Source organism: Taurulus bubalis (assembly GCF_910589615.1).
Source record: "Taurulus bubalis genome assembly, chromosome: 2".
Lineage (NCBI taxonomy): Eukaryota > Metazoa > Chordata > Actinopteri > Perciformes > Cottidae > Taurulus > Taurulus bubalis.
The window spans coordinates 31751981-31771334 of record NC_136590.1 but is presented as its reverse complement, the minus strand read 5'-3'; the positions used below and the strand labels follow the sequence as shown (position 1 = coordinate 31771334).

The 19354-nt window shown below is 43.4% G+C and overlaps 1 protein-coding gene across 3 annotated transcripts; it reads left to right on the top strand.

Annotated features, from left to right (window-relative positions):
* The first annotated feature begins 1753 nt into the window (after positions 1–1753).
* LOC306733251 (uncharacterized protein) lies at positions 1754–16748 on the top strand. Of its 3 annotated transcripts, none has more exons than XM_079214463.1 (8): positions 1754–1773; positions 2489–2994; positions 5946–6090; positions 6308–6389; positions 7689–7727; positions 7824–7865; positions 9210–9492; positions 15680–16748. In XM_079214463.1, the coding sequence occupies exons 2-8, from the start codon at positions 2808–2810 to the stop codon at positions 15901–15903; spliced, it is 1002 nt and encodes a 333-aa protein (XP_079070589.1). In that variant the 5' UTR covers positions 1754–1773; positions 2489–2807; the 3' UTR covers positions 15904–16748. The 3 variants fall into 3 exon arrangements, with proteins under 3 accessions (XP_079070589.1, XP_079070588.1, XP_079070590.1); XM_079214462.1 differs by lacking the exon at positions 1754–1773 and adding an exon at positions 2312–2378; XM_079214464.1 differs by lacking the exons at positions 1754–1773; positions 15680–16748 and adding exons at positions 2312–2378; positions 11741–11857.
* Positions 16749–19354: the final 2606 nt, after the last annotated feature.

The following is a 19354-nucleotide window of genomic DNA, read 5'->3' as shown; positions in this document are numbered from 1 at the left end:
TTTCCCACCACCACAAACACCCACTCTCCAGAGAGGTCAGAGGGCAGGGTCTGGACATGCTCAAAGGCATTTCTGCAGGACATGTATGTCTGGATTCTTTAGGGAAGTCGATGGCCTCTCACCCTCTTGGTGGCCGGTATGAGGAAGGGGGAAAGGAAACAGAATGCTGAATTGAGCCCATATGCCAACTCAGGCTCTGAGTTTGCTCTTCATCCAAGAACCCACACCGATGATTAGTTTAGGTCACCACAGCTTTGGAAGCACAAGACTATGTGTGTGAACCCCCTGTGTGCTCCATAGTCTATAGGAATCATTTTATTTTCAATTGTGAGTTTGTCAGTTATCCTCATTTGATGCACAAGGGCAATATTTGCTGACAGGTATGCAGCTGGGGAAGATTAAGAAAGCAGGTTTAGCCTGGTCTGGCTGCCACACTACTAGCTGTACATATTTAATGAGGCTGCAACATGGTCAACATCACCTGAGTGTTCCCTGACAGCACTGCACTATGAATGTCCTATTGCACAACATGCTGCCACTTTACCTTTTGTGTACGAGTGCCTGCACGTGTGTTTATTTGTGCTGCATGTGGTGTTGCTGTTTTCCACCATGGAAATGCTGCCTTCACGTTATCGTTGCATCCATTTTTATTCATCTTATGTAGTGCAGGATGCTGAAGCGATTTGGCCATTGTGGTGACGTAATTCTTAGCAGATTTCGATGTTTTGACCACCAGAGGACGCTCTTTACCTATAAATGAGAGGCTCAGCAACCAAAGGGAAAGAAGATGGCTTCACTGTGCCTCATGCAGAGCTTCCTGAGCTTCGACACGCATCTGTACACAATTTAGAAACACTACATTCAAGATAGGCCACTAATTATATTGTTTGTTGTTTTAACATTTGCTTGATTGCTTACACTCCTTGAACTAAACGTATCATTTACACCGCCTGAGCTTATGTTTTAATGTCACGGTACCTGGCATTATATCAACACATCCCTTATCCAAACGTATTGAGTACAAAGTCATCATTTAAAGGAAGAAGACACAAGAAGGCGAGGGTGCAGTATGTGTAATAATGTCACAAGGACAGATACAGGAAATGTCTGTGTGTCTCTCTCTCTCTCTCTCTCTCTCTCTCTCTCTCTCTCTCTCTCTCTTTGTCTCTCTCTCTCTCTCTCTCTCTCTCTCTCTATGTATTATAAATATTTTTATTTTTTATTGTAACTATATATATGTATTTATTTTGTTCCAATGTAATACTTGGATTAACTGTCACAATTATTTGAGATCAATAAAGTACATCTATCTATCAATTTATCTATCTTGTATTTATTTTTTTGTAAACGTAGGCTATGTATAAACTACAGGAAATGATATCTTTTTTACGTGCACTATTGATGTTAAATGTATTTAGATGTAGTTATGCAAGAGCGGTTATGGAAAAAGGAGCTTGAAAGTTTTGGTTATATTAGACTTTTCGCACTTTTTCTTCTTAATTTTTTTTTTTTTTACAACTTCTTTAATGTGCGAGTTCAACTTCCTGAATTGCTCTCTTCCCCTTTTAAAAAAATTTTAGTGTGTGTTGGTGTAGGTGCCTGAGAAAGAGACATAGAGAGAGAGAGCGAGGCAGAGAGGGAGGGAGATTATGGAATGCTGTGATGTCATCAGCCCAGTCATACACACACAAAGACAAGGAGGACCCATAGCCGCTCTGACTCTCTCAGCTTAGTTAGCATACTCTGCAGTGGAGCGGCTGTCTACATCCCACTGTGAGTACTTCAACGAATTCTACCCTTCTCTTACAATTCCCCTGTGTTGTGTATCACTTACGTACGTTTCCCTTTCCATGGGTTTCCTTCTCTGCACCCTACAATGTGTTTAGTAGACACATCTGTATTCCACCAGTGATACTTCTCAGTCTGAGACAAGCTTCCTTTCCCTCCAAGTGCTGCTTATGTGGTAGCCATTGTTTAACTACCCACTGTGATTGGAGGAGTCCATTGCAATCTCCTTATTAGAGAAACCGGCTCATGCTGTCCTGGCCTTAGACCCTGTTGTTTTCTTTCTCTTACAACCAGAAACTGACAATGTTAAAATGGAGCCGCTATCTCATGGGAGTTTGGGGGAGAAAGGAACAGGGGTTTGGGAAGGGATGTGTGGTAGGGAGGGGGAGGAGGAGGGAGGGGGGCCTCTGATGACAGAAGCAGTCCCATTCCTTTGGAATCTCCTCCCATTCTGGGCTACAGTGTGTCAGTTTAGAAACAGGGTTTGGGCTCTTCCGTATTCATGAAGGGAGGGACAACACAGCCTACTTACTGAAGGAGACTTTCTAAAGAAATGTCTGGAAGGAAAAAAGTTTCTGAAAGCGACAAAGGTGGGATCGAGATGTATATAGGACATACGAAAAACATGTAGTATCTATAGCCCACCACTTAATCTTCCGAATGTTTGTTTTAAGTGTTTCCTGTTCTTTTTTTCTTGTAGAAAGCCCCAATGATGACCTCCAAAGACAAAGAATACTGACACCTCAGTAGGGTGGGGACAACACAGAGAGGAAACATAATTTTCTGTGTGAGCAATGTGTGTGTGAGAATGTGCACGTTCCTCGATTGATGATAAAGAGTTTATGGGGGTAAATACCAGTGATCTCAGGATAAAGAAGCTGTGAAAGTCTCCTTCTGATGACATGAGACTATAAACCAACACTGTCAGCCTCAAGAAGCTGCTGGCCGAGGGGCAGCACCTCCTACCTCCATCCGCTTGGCCAGTTGGTACCAAGGTAACCCACGACTCAGCCGCCAACATGCTCCAGCAGATTTTAAAGGACATGTTCATCGAACCCGATGTGCTGAATGCTCTTAATGAGGACCAGAAAAAGACTCTGTTCATGAAAATGCGCCAGGAGCAGGTACGCCGCTGGAAAGAACGGGAGGAGAAACTAGACAGAGAAGGGGGGGACGCTGAGTGCAAGCGAACAACGCCAAAAAAAGGTAACCACACCAACACATCACCTTTGTGAACTTTATCTCCTGTGTGCTGGTAGCCAAGACGGGCACAGTGTTTACCAGAAGACCATTTGGCAAGTTTAAAGTTTCCTGAAATATAAACTTGGGCTGACAAACACCAGCTGCTCCACATTAATGTGTGTGTAATGCAGCATGATATACAGACAGGAAGCAAAGTGTTTATACTTCACTCACATGGAGTTCTATTTCTATCTAACGTCCCAAACAATTACAGCGGACCGATGAAGTAGGTGAATTCATGTTGACATCAGACTCGCAGCTGACGCTAACATTTACACAAGCAAAGTAAAGTATATGGCACGGTAAAATAATATTCACTCTGAAATGAGGGTGTGAAGAGACAGATATGTCCGAAAAGTGTTTTAAGAAGTGCCATCGTGATTGAGATATTTACGTCATGGTGAGTGTAAAGTATGTGGCTGTGTGGGTACGTGTTCACACACACATATTTTGCTCTCAGGCTCTCATTTAGATAAGTCTGTTCTCTGTCAGACCACACAAGCCTAAATTAGAGAAGTCAGAGGAGGATAGTCATATCTGGAACGTGCGTTCGATGGAAAATATATAGATAGCAAAGCATGTCAGCAAGGGGGGAAATGCACTGGCGGTGTGAACGCTGCCAGGAACTGTCTTCTTCTCTAAAGCGAGAGTCTGAGTCAACAGCATACATGCAGCAATCAAACAAAACAACCAGAAACTCTTTCCTGAAACTGGTTGGACGCATAGTTCAGAATCTTGCCTGTCTGCATTTTCTCTTTAGTGGTAGCAAGTACTTTGAGGAGCGCATGGTGTACTGACTCTGACATAATAAACAGCTCTATTTTTAAACTCCACAGAAGGATTCCTACTGTAGTGTAGATGACAAAGCAAACTACAGAGGGTTTGGAAGTACACAACAGTTGCTGAAAACCCAGTTGAATATTACTTACAGCCAATTAACAGCACAGTGGGTGCATTTACTCTGATTGACATAGTAATGTGATCTGTGTTGTCTTGGCTAATAAAGCACTTATAAACTGTGGTGCAGAGTGAGAGAACAGTGCTCTTTTCATCTCTTAATGACCAATGCAGCTGTCCTGAGGAGCCTGGATTGAGATGCGGGCTGAGATCACATGGCCACACAACTCCTCTCCACACAGGCTGCAGCGCAGAGGAAGTGATGGATAGTTTGTGATTCTGTGTAAAAATAGGAAGTGAGTCCAGACTCGATCCCTTAAACAATTAGCAGGGAGCGAAACAGGAAGCATGCAGGAAATGTATGTGTTTTGAGAAACAAAGAGAGTTAGATTTGTATCTGGACGGCCTTAGGGGAGAGCTTACATGCCAAGTTTGTTTGTATGCCTCGCATGAAGCCGGCGTCTCTCCCGGCTGCTGTTAACAGTTTCAGCCTTTCACCTTTTTTGATCATTGGACTTTTACTGTGGTTAGGCTGCCTTTGTGGTAATTTGTGTTCATGTACTCTGACCCATGACTATGTGCTGCTGTGTTTGTGTGCATGGCATGTTATGCTGTGTGCAAACTGGTGACATTCACATGAGGCAGAGACAAAGTTTATGTGACTAAACTTTTCCGATGAGTTACTTTGGTCTTGTTCTGAAGATATACAACAAGTTTGAAATTGTGTCTGTCTGTTACAGTGGGGCTACGGACACAGTCCCATTCATTGGGTTCCTTTACTCAGCTGACAGGATTCCTCTCACCTGGCAAGGGTGTTGTTGTGGTTGTAGCTGTCAGATTGGACTAATAACTTGTCGACCGAGGTATACTCTGCCTGCTGCGCTTGTCATCCTGGTATGCCCTGCTACAATACGATCCACAGGGCAGGCTGGCAAAACCAGTTCACCATGAAAGTATGTTAAACGGTTTCCAACACAACAAGCTCTCACCCTATGAGCCCACGTCACCTGGTTCCTCTCTATGAATGTATGCTCCCAGACAGTAGTCATGACAATCTCAGACTGTATTGAGATTAGGGAATGAAAACAGTAAATGGAAGATTCCTCACAAGTATATTTATACCAAAATGAGGTAGCATTTCCCTGTCAGCTCTGCTTTCTGAAGGTCCGGTCTCATTAGTGATTTGTAGCTTGGGTCCCACCAGCTGTTGATCCTGTTGGTCTAGCAGCCTCAGCTTCTCAGAAGAAACTAAAATGTACAGAGCTACAGCTGATTATCTGAGAGAGCTAGAATATGTATCTACACAGTATTGTAACATAATTCGTGAAGGTCAGAAAAAGAAGGCAATGGAAGCATAAAGTATTATTTTGATCAAACTGAGCAAGTGTTGGACAATGACTGGAAAGAACAGAGTGTGCAGGGATGAAGTAGTTATGTATGCCAAAGTTAGCATCACACCAGTTCCTTCGTCAAAAAGCCAAAGGGAATTTGCAATATTGCAGAAAATAAGCTTCATGGCAAAAACATTTGGATAATGCTGATATGTTTTATTCAGCAAGAGAGTCTTCCCAAATTACTTTTGAAATGTGGATGCAATTGGCAGAAGTAAAAAGCCAATGTAAAGCTATAAACTAACTGCACTAGTTGATAGCAACCTTTTGAAGACGCTTAAAAGCTTCAAAACTCACAAGAGGGGGTCTTTACTGACGTAATCGTGACATAAAAACAATAACATTTCGTCAGCTCGTGTTAGCCACATATCTCATTTCATGCATCTCACCTAAAACCAATAAAAACATATGAATAAAAAAACATAGATGTCGGGATGAGGGAACCAGAAGTGCAACATGCGGACTCCTTTACCCTGTTTTCAGTGTGCCTGCCCTTCCTGTAAAATATCATAAAATGCCTTAATTTTGGGTTTCTTGAATTCCTCTTTGAATAGAGAATGTTTACACTATTTAGATGTATTATAGCCACACTAACTATATTCCCTGTGTTGTGTGTGTTTCCTCCAGCCAACAGTAAGAATGTGAGCTGGCTGCTCGGTCGAGATGGAGATGTGGCAGTCATCGTGATTGGGGAGTTGGATGAGCTCACCACCAAATTCATCTGCTCAGGATTTGGAGAAAAGAAGGCGCAGAGTCTTCAGAACACTGCATAGTAATATACTTTTGTAATATAACACAGACACAGTTGTTTTTCTGATTACAGGCAGTGTAACACGGAAAAAAATCTTTTCCGTGTTGTTTACTGACAGTTTGATGGGTTATCAGGGGTTCATGCTTCCTTAATCATGATGTTGCATATGAAAGACAATATAGCTTATATACAAAGAAATATGTAAAGAAATATGATGTGGCCTGTTTGTGTTTTGCAGCCATCAAACCATCTTGAAGAGCAGAACTGAAAGCGAGACCCTTGCTCGTAATACACAACCTGGAATTTCACTGAATTTAAAGGTGTGTAGCTATTTGTCTGTGGCCCTAAAACCAAATCTGTTATGATTCTCAAGCTGGGGAACAGAGAGGATTTCATACTATTGCTTCTCTTTATTTTTATTTTTTTTTCTGTAAAATGACCTGGCCTCTTTACATTACATTTCATTTAGCTGACACTTTTATCCAAAGCGACTTACAATAAGTGCATTCAAACATGAGTACAAACTCAGAACAACAAGAATCAAGAAAGTACAATTTCTTCAAGAAAGCAAAACTACAAAGTGCTATAAGTAAGCGCCATTTAAGTGCTACTAAAGTGCTACTTTCTTTATTCAAGGTATAGTCTTCTTATTTGATGAAACAAAACAACCCAATATAGGAAAAATAATTATTCTGTTAGCGGGGTTGGTTGAACAATTTACCACTCCGTACATGAATTGTGAAGATATAAAAGGCTGATAGAAATAAAATAGATGTAAAAGATTGACATTGTGAATCACTGGTCGGACAGACCAAACTCATACCAAAGTCTTTTTTGTCTCCTCCCCTCCCCGGTCTCACTCCTGACCGGTCAAATGCTGATGCTTGGTCAGTGCCCCTCGGTGTCTGATACTAACTCCAATGTAAATCCACAACCACCCATTATTAGACACTCAGAACACTGACTACAACGAGTGAGATATGGGCTGTTCACAGGTTGCATCTAAGTTGTGGGAAATGCCAGCTGTGCCATTTTCATCCTTTTCATCCAAGGTGTTGTCTGTGCTCTGTCCTGTGCATAACTAAAATGGAGAGTAAACATTGACATTAGCTTGACCTCATGTGAGTGGTTAGTCAGTCAAGTTAACGCAAACCACTCTTTTCCTAAACCTTTGAGAGTGGCTTTGTTGCCTGTGCCTAACTTCCTGTCAAGACGGAGGTTTATTTTGAAAAAGACCCAATGCACGTAACAAGATAATATTGGGTTTTTTTCCACACTATCTTAAAAAGAGATTTGCTGCGTTGTCATGGCAACCTTGCACAAACTGAGCCAGAGTGAGCCGAGGTCTCATCTGGCCTGACCACGATGGTTCTTTGAACTAAAGCTGCACGCTTGCACGCACAGTGGAAGTATGAGCGTCGCAGCCGGTCACTGATCTTCATGCACTCGCATCATCACATTCTCTGCACAGATTCTAAAGAGCCCACTTATCATTTGCAATATTTATTTTTATACGATCAACTCTTGCTTAACTTCCCTGCTCATTAAAGTACAGCCAACTGACTCAAAGAGGATGACATGTCGCCTCTAACCCAACATGACACTGTCTCTCCCTACAGGGGAGGTGTGAGGAGACGAGCACCTCACTCCCTCTGCCGGTGAGTTGGAGCAACTGCGTGCTATAATTGAGCTCCGTGTTCTGGGGTTGCATCATGGCCTGTAACACTTGTGTAATGTCTTCGTTAAACCCACAGGTGTCAGTGAGTGAGCATTCATCACCTCCAGCAACAGAAAAGGTATTTATGAATCAAAGTAATTGTAGTTTTTTCTTTTCTTGATAGGTGCTGCAATCCAGTTTGTACATTTATTGCTCTTAGTAAATATTCTAGATGGTTTATAAAGCAAATAACAGTTTACGTTCTAGTGTTGTCTGCACATTTTAAAAACAGGTGTGAATAACAGGATATAACGATCCACTCTTCAGCGCTTTGAAATGTGGCTTTAGTGTGCCTACGTGTCTTTTCATGGCAGTCCCACCCTCTGTGAGTAACAGGAAATGGTGGTTGGGCCAGCTGTCCCCTCACTCCCAGCCTCTCTGCAGATCGTCTTTCCCCTCTCTCTCTGTGTTCCTGCTCGTCTGAGCTGCCGCACCCCTCGCAGCTCTCTCCGGGGAACAGCTGAACTGAACTGTCCTCCCACTGGCTTCATCATCACCTTGGGTTGTCTGGGGAGTATGCTCTCCATCTCCCCTGCCTTTCTTTCTCTTTCTGTGTTCACGTACACGCAAGTGTGTGCGTGTGTGTGTGTGTGTGCAGGTGACACGCGTTGCAAGAACAGCTGAATTACAGAGGCAAGGCAAGATTTCTGGACTGCCCTAGAACAGATGGTTGATGAACTTGATCAGGGAATTAAAACGCCAGAGATAGAGAATGCGTCAGTCGCAGATGGATGGGCTTGTGGGATAGTCTCTTGAGGTTTGGACGCATGAGCTCTGTGCCACTCTCTGTTTTTCCCTCCTCTTTGCCACATAAGGAGACGTCTCTCCCTCACTTCTTATATCTATACCAGACTCTCTATTTTACAGGCCCCAACACATCGCTGGGCAACCCATGCCGATGTGGCAATGAACATCCACACCTTAGGTGGTTTGGCCAGTCTGACAGCCTGAGCCTCCCCTGACAAGATTCATTATTCTGTTGAATGTCTTGTACGTAGGTAGAGCCATTTGTTTCTGGGAACAGGAAGGGGCTGGTTCGGTGCTGCAGATATATTAGTGGCTGTTGCTAGCCCGGCTGCAGATTTTCTCCAGTTGATTTAGAGAGGGAAGGAGTCAGCCTGAGAGAGGAGGAGAGAGTGAGATTGTTGATTAAGAAGGCGTAAGATCAGGAAGGAAGATTAGCGACGCTGCTTGATTTCCAAGTCACCTTATAATTTTCTCTCCACACATCCTTTAACTCTTAATCAGTGGCCATAGTTCTGTGTGTTTCATTATGGCGTGGTGAAGTCATTGGAGAACTGTAATTTGGTGAATCATTTATCCAATGATTTAATCAAACATGACAGTAATTTCACTGTATGTGAATTAGCTGTCAACACTGATCGCACTCCTCTGTCCCCTTTTGTCACTCTTCCCTCTGCAGCCCGAGTTGAAGTCAGCCAGTGTGGCTGAAGAGAAGTCAGTTCCCCAGCCCTCCATCTGCGCCCGGCTTCTCACGAGAGCAAGCCCTGTCAGTGTGAGACCAGCTTCTGCAAATGCAGCACCAGTCTCTGTCAACACGAGACTCTGCCTCGCAAATCTGAGGCTGGCCACTGCCACACCATCCCCTTCCCCCAGCAGCACTGTCAAAATGGACTCTGGAACAACCAAAGGTGGCCTGCACTCGCAGGAGCCTCAGAAGCCCCAGGAATCACAGAGTGGGAAAGGTGAGTGTGCATAGCATCACAGGTAAAGGTTCATATGGGCTCTGATGTCCAAAGAAAGAAAGAACATCTTCCTCTATGTCCATCAAATGAGCTCATACCTTTCCAGTCCCCTCAGTATTTTAGTACTTTTTATTAAAAGAAATACAAACACAGCATCATTAATGATGGCTGGTGTCATCATGGACAAACAGCCAATACAGACATCCCTGAAATTGGGATATCCATGCATTTTACTAAATTCTGTTGTGATTTTTGTTGTTGTTAGTGTTACATATGTAATGGAGAAAGACTGGACACAGCTATGGGTTGAGAATGTAATCCACAAGATTACAACTAACTTGTATGACAGTCATCACAAGTTCCTGCTTCTTCTCAGTGAGCAATAATGGCTGCAGAGAGCTGAGCAGAACCGGTCTGAACAAACTTCATACTCGATGGGTTTCTCAGTGCTGCAGCGCTGAAGAAGGATTTATTTCTGCAAATCTAAGGTGCTCGCCAAATAGTGCCTCAGCCGGCTGGAATCTTTATGGTCTGGCAGAGTTAGAGGAGGCCAGCCAAGAGGGGGAAAAAGCTTCTGTGACTGGGATTTGTGTTGTGGTGGTACGGCATTGCCCCCACACACCTGCTTGTTTGGTAGCTTAGCTCTATTGTCACTCACTAGTTGGCTTGGTTGAGGTGCATGGCCATACAGATCAAGTCTGGTCCAAAAGGATAGACTGATGGTAAGATGGACCACTGGTCCTTCAGGAGGAATATATAAAACTCCCCCAAACTGCATCAACGGCCATGTTATTTGAGTAAATGGTATTTAACTTAAGATCTTACATTTCATCTCTGCTATTCAGTTATTTAGCATAATTATTAACTCTGCATTTGGTTGATATTAAATGGACAGTAAGGAGATCATTTTAGGTTAATTAAATATCTTTGTAACACTTTCCCCAAATTTAGTTTAATGACATAACATAATGTCATATGTTTTGTTATAGGCATATGAGCATTTAATCATGTCATCTAAATGGAAAGTTTTGTTGGCCTTACACAATGTCGTCTGTGCTATTTGCCAGCCTTTGTTGTCATTAAAGCAGTATGAACAGATCACTTTGTAAAGGGGACAGTGGTGGCAAAACTAACCTATTAAATACACCCATTACAGGCATTACATTTTAACTAGTTATTATAATTTTTCACAAACCAGTGGGATGCTGTATCTCTCTTTATATCTGTTATGTGGACTGTGTTACTTGAATATCTCTGCCTTTGTGAGTACAGACGTTCATAGATAGAACGGGTCGTTTTCTTCCCAAAAGATATCTTGGGCCTTGACATTAATATTATTGTCACTAGTCTGACAGTATGTTGAGCAGATTACCTCTAGTTTGAATTATCATTGTGAATCCCATACATCCTGTTTGAACACAGCACCCAATTTCACGAGTTGACCAAACACTCATTCTCCATCCATCCAGTGACTCAGTTATTTATACAAATGGGTAGTGTCAGGGGACATTAGCACCATCCAGTGGAAAACAGTGAAACTGTAGAAAAAAGGGTAGGGTAGAAATCCTCTATAAAAAGGTCCCTCTGCTGGAAAAATCATCCTCCTACAGCATATTCACAGTAAACAGTAAACAGACTGCAACTTTTGCTGGAGGCTAACTTGCTCTGGAAAGATGTAGTTAAATTTTGTTTTTTAGAAATGCAATGGTAAATAATTTCAGAAAAAAACTAGCTTCTAGATAGCTGAATTCATTTTGAACATTCCTAGCAATTTATTGTAGATTTTGGAGCCCATGAAAATCTCTCCAAAAGCCAGACACAAGAGAGCTAACATTTTCTTAATATTGTCACCATGAGGCAAAATCCTGGAAGTATTTCTACAATCATCTTTACAGCTAAACATAGAACATTATCATCAAACAGTGAATTCAGTGGGCAGGGGGACAAACCAGGGGCTCAGTGTGTGTGTGTGTGTGTGTGTGTGTGTGTGTGTGTGTGTGTGTGTGTGTGTGTGTGTGTGTGTGTGTGTGTGTGTGTGTGTGCCTGCACCCACATTGGTGGCTGGATATGAGGCCAGTGGGCAATGCCAGGGCAGCAAATAACAGACAAATGAAAGAAAAGGGAAAAGAAAGGGAAAGGAACAGCTGGTGTTTTGGGAGTTGAGGTGGGCTGAACACAGTGCCGAATAAATGTGTCTTGACTGTGGACAAAAAAATACTGACAGAGTGTCTGTCTTTGACAATGGCAGGAAGCTTGTTCCAAAGGGGAGGAGGAGGCCGGTTCGGATAAGGCTCATGCCTCAGCTGTTTTCTTTAGAATGTGGGTGATGGCGTGGATTCCTGCATCCTGTGAGCAGAGACTGTGGCCCACACAACAGTTGTAGAAGAGGAACCTAATAATCTGCGTTGGTGACGCTTGTTTATATGTAAGTGCCGACTGGAGCTGGACTAAACTTGTTCTGAGTACAACACTTGAAAATTCAAAAAGCAAACCTTGTTGTGTGCAGCTTCATGGAGGAGCACTTTACTTTTAACCATTGCTCCAACATGAAACTGCTCACAACAATGTGTGTTCATTATTTTGAGTAACCTGGTCATGATTAAGACACTGCTGTTGAATTATTTTCATAATGTATTTTTTTTAGCACTTTGAGCAACACAATCCCAGTGCCATATAGTCCCATTATATTCAAGAGAGACATCTTTACGGACAATATTTCCCAAACTAGGCAACTCGCACCAAAACATTCCAGAATAGATTGATCAACAGCACGATACAGGTAAGAGAAGTTCTAGATATTGGCGAGATGTCAATTGTCAGGGAAGAGTTGGAGGGTTTTTTAATAGTTTTAATTTGATCCAAAGTAGTTAACTTTAATGCTGCCAGAAATAGAGGATTAGAAAAAAGAAAAAAATGTTTATTTTTTAATTTTTTATTATCAGCTTGTTTTGATTACAGTCAGGTAAAACCTAAATTAAAAAAAAACATCTACGGGAGCAATTTTGGGTTAAGTGTCTTGCTCAAGCACACATCGACAAGGGCTAGCGCAGCCGGGGATCAAACCGCCGATCCTCTGATTGAAGGACGACCCTGCTCACCACTGAGCCACAGTTGCCCTACTCTGTGCAAATGATTTGCTAACTACTAATCCCCTTTTCTAAAATCTTTTTTGTATTACCTGAAGCATCTTCTGTGTCACAAGAGGACCTCATTTACTGCAAACCACTTTGATCAGTGTCCTCTCTCAGCAGGAAGCATAACTGTTTCAGGACAAGGGCAAATACAAACTGGGTGAAATGTGTTTAAACGCGTCTAAAAAGCCTGGGGATTTTCCCTTTAAAATCTGTAAAAATGGAAAATGATGAGGCAAACTGTCAAGTTGGTGCTATGTTAATGTGATGTGTCATCTGCATAAAAACGAGAGTGAAGGCACATTATCAGATAAAACGTGTGTAGTGTTGTGTAAAAGTCATACAATTTTAGCATATGTGCGTGCATGAAAAAGTATCAATCTCCAGCAGCTGGCGGTATGCGTTCATAAGCGTATGTTCATGTTTATAAACCCTTCTCTGTTCGTCGGACGGCTTTCCTCTCCTCTCTCTTCACCTTCAGAGGGAAGGACACACATTCCAGCGCAGCTTCCCGACTCTAGCCCTGGGCGACGCTCAGCCAGAGCTGATAAGTGACAGGGGCCCCAGCCCCCACACAGGAGGGCCTTGCTTCCACACACACACACACACACACACACACACACACACACACACACACACACACACACACACACACACCTCCTCTCCTCCCTGCCCTTCAGTCCACAGACATGCTGCTCGGGAATTCTGCCCTCTGCCCCACTTCTGCCCCCCTCCCTCTCTTTCTCCCAGAGACGTGGAGGTCTTTAAAAAGAAAGATTGGTCTTTAATTTTCGTGCTAGCCTGGTCAGTGACAGTGCTTCCCGCCCCCTCCTCTTTGTCCTCCCTGTACATTTTACGAGTTGGACTGAGATGTGAGGAGTGGCGTTCGAAAGCTCAAATGGGAGATTAATCAATCTAGGCGAGTGATTTAATGCGGAGATTCTCTTTAATTTTTAATAGGTGTTTTCGCAGGTAGCTTTAATGATGGTTTCTGCTGACAGGGCGAAGAGTGCAGCTGCCGGGGAGAGTTTCAGGCAGAGAGGTGTGGAGCTTGAGCATGTTTTAGTTTTTTTGAGGTGTGCTAAAACAGGTTAGTCAGGTTACCTGTGGGAGGGTATTAGGGTTTTACTTCAAGACATACTCTCAAAATACAAAATACAAATATATATATATATATATATATGTGTACATCTATATACATGTGTATTATTTATTTCCAATAGTCCAAGCTCACAACACCAATTCTCCCTCTCCTCCTCTTTCTCTCTCTCTATCTCTCTATTAAGCATTCCACTCAGACCTGCACCGAGGCTCTGAGCTCAAAAAACTCTCTGACCATGGGTGTGTATGTGCCTGTGTCTGTGTCTATGTGTCTCTGTGTGTGCGACTGCGTGTGTGCTCGGTGCGTGCCTGAATGTGTGTCAGCCTTCATTGCTGGAGCCTATCCAAGGTTTCCGTGGTGACCGCACAACACAACGAGACAATCAGAGGCAAGCCCACGCAGCGCGGCGAGAGGACATTAACACAGGAACTGCGGGTCAGGGGGCAGAGGAAGGCAGGGCAAGACAGGGGGAGAGGAGGATGAAGAAGAAAGTGGAGGGAGGCGTTAGAGCCACAGAGAAAGATGGGGGGGAAAGAGAGCGAGGGGAGACGGTAAACAACAATACAAAATAACACAAGCTTCAAGGCAACTTTGGGTCTCCCACTCTCATGCCTGCAAGACATCAAGAGCTTTAAAGGCTTCCCGGCCCCGGGAGTGCCTGTGTGGTTTTGGCTGTACCCCACCTCTATGTGTGTGTGTGTGTGTGTATGTGTGTGTGTGTGTGTGTGTGTGTGCGTGTGCGTGTGTGTGTGTGTGTGTGTGTGTGTGTGCGCGTGTGTGTGCTATGCGATGGTGTTAGTCAGAGACGGCTGCATGCGTGACTGAATCTATGAGCAGGAGGGCTGTGCGAAGGCGCATGTTTGTCTGTGAGCATGCACGGACCTGAATGTAACACGAGAACATGCGTGTGTCTTTTCAATTCAACCGAAACTGTGTGTATGCCTATGCGTGTGTGTGCGTGTGTGTGTGTGTGTGTGTGTGTGTGTGAGCTTGTGTGCGTCTGTAGCTGTGCACACGGGCGCTCTCACATATCTCTGTCCCCCGGGGATGACGCTAAAAATATGTGGCTCCTCAAGCCTTCTGGTGTCTGAGCAGCGTCTGTCTGCTCTCCATTGCCGTCCCTGTGGCACCCCCTCCCCCTCCCCTCAGTTACTCCTGTTCCCTCCGTTCCTCCCACAATTACACCCTCTTCAAAACACAGTACCTCAGCAAGCACACACACACCAACTACACCCAGCTGTGTCCCTACACTTCCAGTGAGGATGACCTCTGCTCAGCCAGAGTGGGATAAAGGGAGGCGAATGGAAATAAGAATAAAGCAGGTAGAAAAGAGTGAGGAAAAATGTAGACCCAGTATTTTGGGAGAGGACGTTATCAGGTAGTGTGGAAAGACTGGATTCCTGCTTTTGCAAAAATACTTGTGTTAAATGTGTAACTCTCATTGTTAATGGTTAATGGTTTTAAACCGAATTTCACCTGGATTTTATGTCCTCATGCTCCCAAAAGGTGTTGTGTTTCCAGATGCTGCGAGACACTGACCGCTGTAGTTTACAGTACACAACATCCCCTTGAGGCACAGCCCCGAAAATCATCCCATAATACACAATGAAGAGGAAAAACAGAGAGAATGCTAATGAAGCAATGATTATATACCAAAATCCCTCTAAGGAAGTTAGGAGAAAGTGTATTTCAGGATCTGACAGTATATAGCAGATACAGAGTGTAGCACTAAACAAAGAAACTGAAAATGCACTTACAAATACAGTTTAAAATACATGTATTTAAATATACTTTGACCTTATAAATTCTGCACATGATTTTGAAATCCAATTATCAGCCAATTTTGAAATATAAAAAATACATACAAAACTTCAACGAACGAATTGTTGTAATGATTAAGACACTGCTGTGGTTGTCCCACATCTTAACAAAATCGGACTCTCACTTCTTTCAGATATTGGTGCATCAGAAGCGTCTCGGAGGGCTGGCTCGGAGCAGGCCGGGTCATCAGGGAGCGCCCAAACCTGCGCAGGGCGCGGCCGGGTGGCTCAGCTGATGAAAACCTTCAGCGCTGAAAGCGCGACAGCCCCCACACAGACCCCCTCTCGCAGCGTCAAGCCTGCTCTACCCAACAAGCCTGGCCACTTGCGTCTAACGACCACACCGACTGTCAGGTAATCCTCAAACTCTGATGGACACCCAGCTTCATGCATCCCAGTGAATCAAATAAAGCCACACTGAACAATGTTGGACACCGAAGGTGGAGCCTCAGCCAGTGGGTTAATGGGATGAACAACACTAAAGTGAGAAAGAAGAAAATGGTAATGTTCACAATGTTGCTATCATTCCCAAAGCACAGCAATGGAAATGCTTGAATGTAATGATTTTGTTGTATTTTTGGAAACTCCAGTACTGTAAACACTCTTCGTGGGAAAGAAATTCCAAAGCAATTGATCGCAATGTGTATGTATTTTTTTTTCTCCAGGGAATTGATTGATCACATGTATTCACTTGATGTTGATGCTTTCCACTTTGTGTAACATGCGGGAAGAACACACGTGTTCGTGTCCAATTCACAAACCGTAGACACACAACATTGTTTACTTGCCAATGATATAATTTCCATCACTTATAAGACAGTTTGCATGAGCTCATATGCAGACACACGTGTGCGGTTCAGGACAAAAGACTGGGCATGGGCAGGCATAATGGGGTAGAATAAGGCACAGTAGGGTCCTCCTTCATCTTGCTGTCTCCTCCTTGGGAATGCTTTAGGGTTGTTTATTTGTCACAATGCAATGTATGTCTCCCTCTGCCACCTGGCAGGAGCCTCAGTGCGACCTGTTGTGGACCAATGAAAGTGCCAAATGCATCGTCTGTCACTCCCAGTGGATCAAGTCAGACAGTCGCTGCCAAATAATCCAGCTCCGTGTTACTCTTCTGCAATATTTCCAGTAATATTTTAGAGATGCTTGGTTGTACTTTTCAGTTTTTTTTTTCTATAGGGAGAAATATGTTTTGTAATGGGATATTTAACATTACTGCAATGTTCACTTGTAAAATGAGAGACATTTTCTATCTTTGTTGTCAAGCTTGTATGATGAAATCAAAGAAATAATAAAATTGTGTAACTTGTACACCTTGTATCTTTAAAGTACTCTCTTGTTGTGTTTTTTATTTGTATTTGTGTCCCGCTCCCACTCTGCTTTTGTAGCTAACTAAATTTCGAGACTGAAATAAACATATTTCCTTTTAATGAAATACGTTTATTTTATTGAGATGAGAAACTTTGATTCACAGAATACAACTAACAACACTAAATAAAGGTTGCAGCTAGTCCACTGAAAATATATGCAATTTTGAAATGTCCAGCCTCAGCAAATAGACCTGCATGCATCACCAGAGCCAGTGTAAAATTTGAATTTCAGCAGGGCCACACATCCACCCCCACACGTGTAATTACTGTGCTCAGACATTTCTTGCTTAATTTCCAGCGATGCTCCCCAAGCTTTGAATTGAAACTCAAATGTTTGCCAATGCTAAAATTATATGGCATATATTCACATTTGTGTCTGTTATTTCCATCGCAGTTACTTCAGCTAATGGTTAGCAGCCGGCTAATCTGTACCAATCAGCTCGCTGGGGTGAATAAAAGCAACTCTCTAACTTTGTATACGTCATTACAGTAATGATGAAGTAAAAAATGCCCTCTGCTGCGGTACAGTGGCAGAATAATCCATTGAAGAATCTGGTTGCAGGTGAATAAGAGTGCTTCCTGTGTCGACAGGAGCTATATGCTGTCAGATGAAAGACAGATTTAGAAAGTATATACACACTGTACTGTATACTATCAATAACTAAACATGGCTTAGAAGAGCAAGAAGTAGTACTGTTAAATGTTAGAATTGGTTGCACACTGACGTTAGATAAATGTCACTGCACAAACCTCATACAATACAGACAACATGTTATATGGTAAACTAGTCAAGATAATAGTACAGTATATTGAGCATAAATGGCAGGACATTGGGAATATATGCAGCACAACAGTTCAATAGCTTCGTGTGTTTCGGGTTCTTTTTAAACTGACTTTAAAGTTAAACTAAATTACACTAAACATTTAGTTTAAAGTGCTTTATTTATTACAGGGGGGGAAAGTGTGTCTTGGTCACCTCTCCAGTACACATTTACCAGCTGGGGAAAAATAGTTCACAGTCAGGCTGGTGTCTCTTGTGGCACATATGTAAAATCATTGTTTTGTTCGATAAAACACGAAAAGACAATGCTTAGTTCTATCAAAAAAGTGTGTCAACGGCTCTTTTGATGTGGTTAGAATGTCCAGAAAAACACTTGACAAAGTCTCTGTGCCAAAGAATGAATTAAAAAAGCTGCACTTCTGTACATATACACATGGATCTTGTTGTGTGTGACACACACAGAGGTATAGGCACCAGTGTCGCTATTACGTTTCACAAAAGTGCATCTTGCTTGCATGCAAATACCAGCAAACGCACAAATGTACTATTTACAGTCAAATTAACAGTAGGCTGCTGATCTCGAAGACCTGCAACATAACACAACATGAATCATATATGGCTCTATACTGTACACACACTGTAAGTGCTTGTGCAAAATGCTGAAACACGCAACTGTGCGATGCCGTCGAGATAACTGCTTCCCGAAGAGACCGACAATGGCCGTGGCTGTTCTCTGATGCGCACAGATATCGTCGAGCAGTTTCCAGGAGATATCTGTGGCAAGTCCCTTGGTATGCCCCCACCCCACACACTTCTCTTCATCCACCGAGCCTGGCCACTGCTGTCGTCAGGGCCCTCCGACGGGAGATAAAAAAGAGCCTGTTGTTGTCTCCTTGCAGGAGAGACAGATGCCTGTTTCTCTCTTTTTTTCTGCCTCACTCTCTTCACACCCACAAAAGGGGAAGTGAAGGGGGAAGAGAGAAAAGAAGAAAAAAAGAGAAAGGAAGCTATATACTGCGTGCTTTGGCGTTCCACCACTCCACCAATAACCCCCTCCGCCTCCTCCATTCCTAGCCCCATCCACAGCACCCCCAGTAGAGAGAGAAAGAGCGAGAGAGTAGAGGAGAGGGGGGCCGGGGCCATGTGATACGGAGAGAGCATGCGGGCACAGCTTCACCCCCAGGCAGAATGAACGGGGGCCTGCTGTGTCTCTCCTGCATGATTAATCTGGCTGAGGGGCAGGAGGACTGCCACAGCCCTGCCTGCATTAACTCCCTACTCTCCAGGTCTGCATGAACACACACACACACACACACACACACACACACACACACACACACACACACACACACACACACACACACACACTCTAGAAAAGGATAGTGGCTGGATTCTTATTGAGGTATCACATTCTGGCCCCATTAAGTTTAACTGTTTACTTGTCTTTTGCAAAGGGCACGTCTCACTGTCGCTGATGCACTGACACAACACTAATCCTCCTGCATGTCGCCAAACTGTAAAGAGCACCACGATAGTGAGGCCGTTCGATAGTGTTGATTTCTAGGTAGTTCTGGGTTTCTGTGACTCATCCTCTCATGTGACCTCTGTCTCCCGGGCAACATTGTGGATGTTTGCTGGTGCCGGTCTTGTCT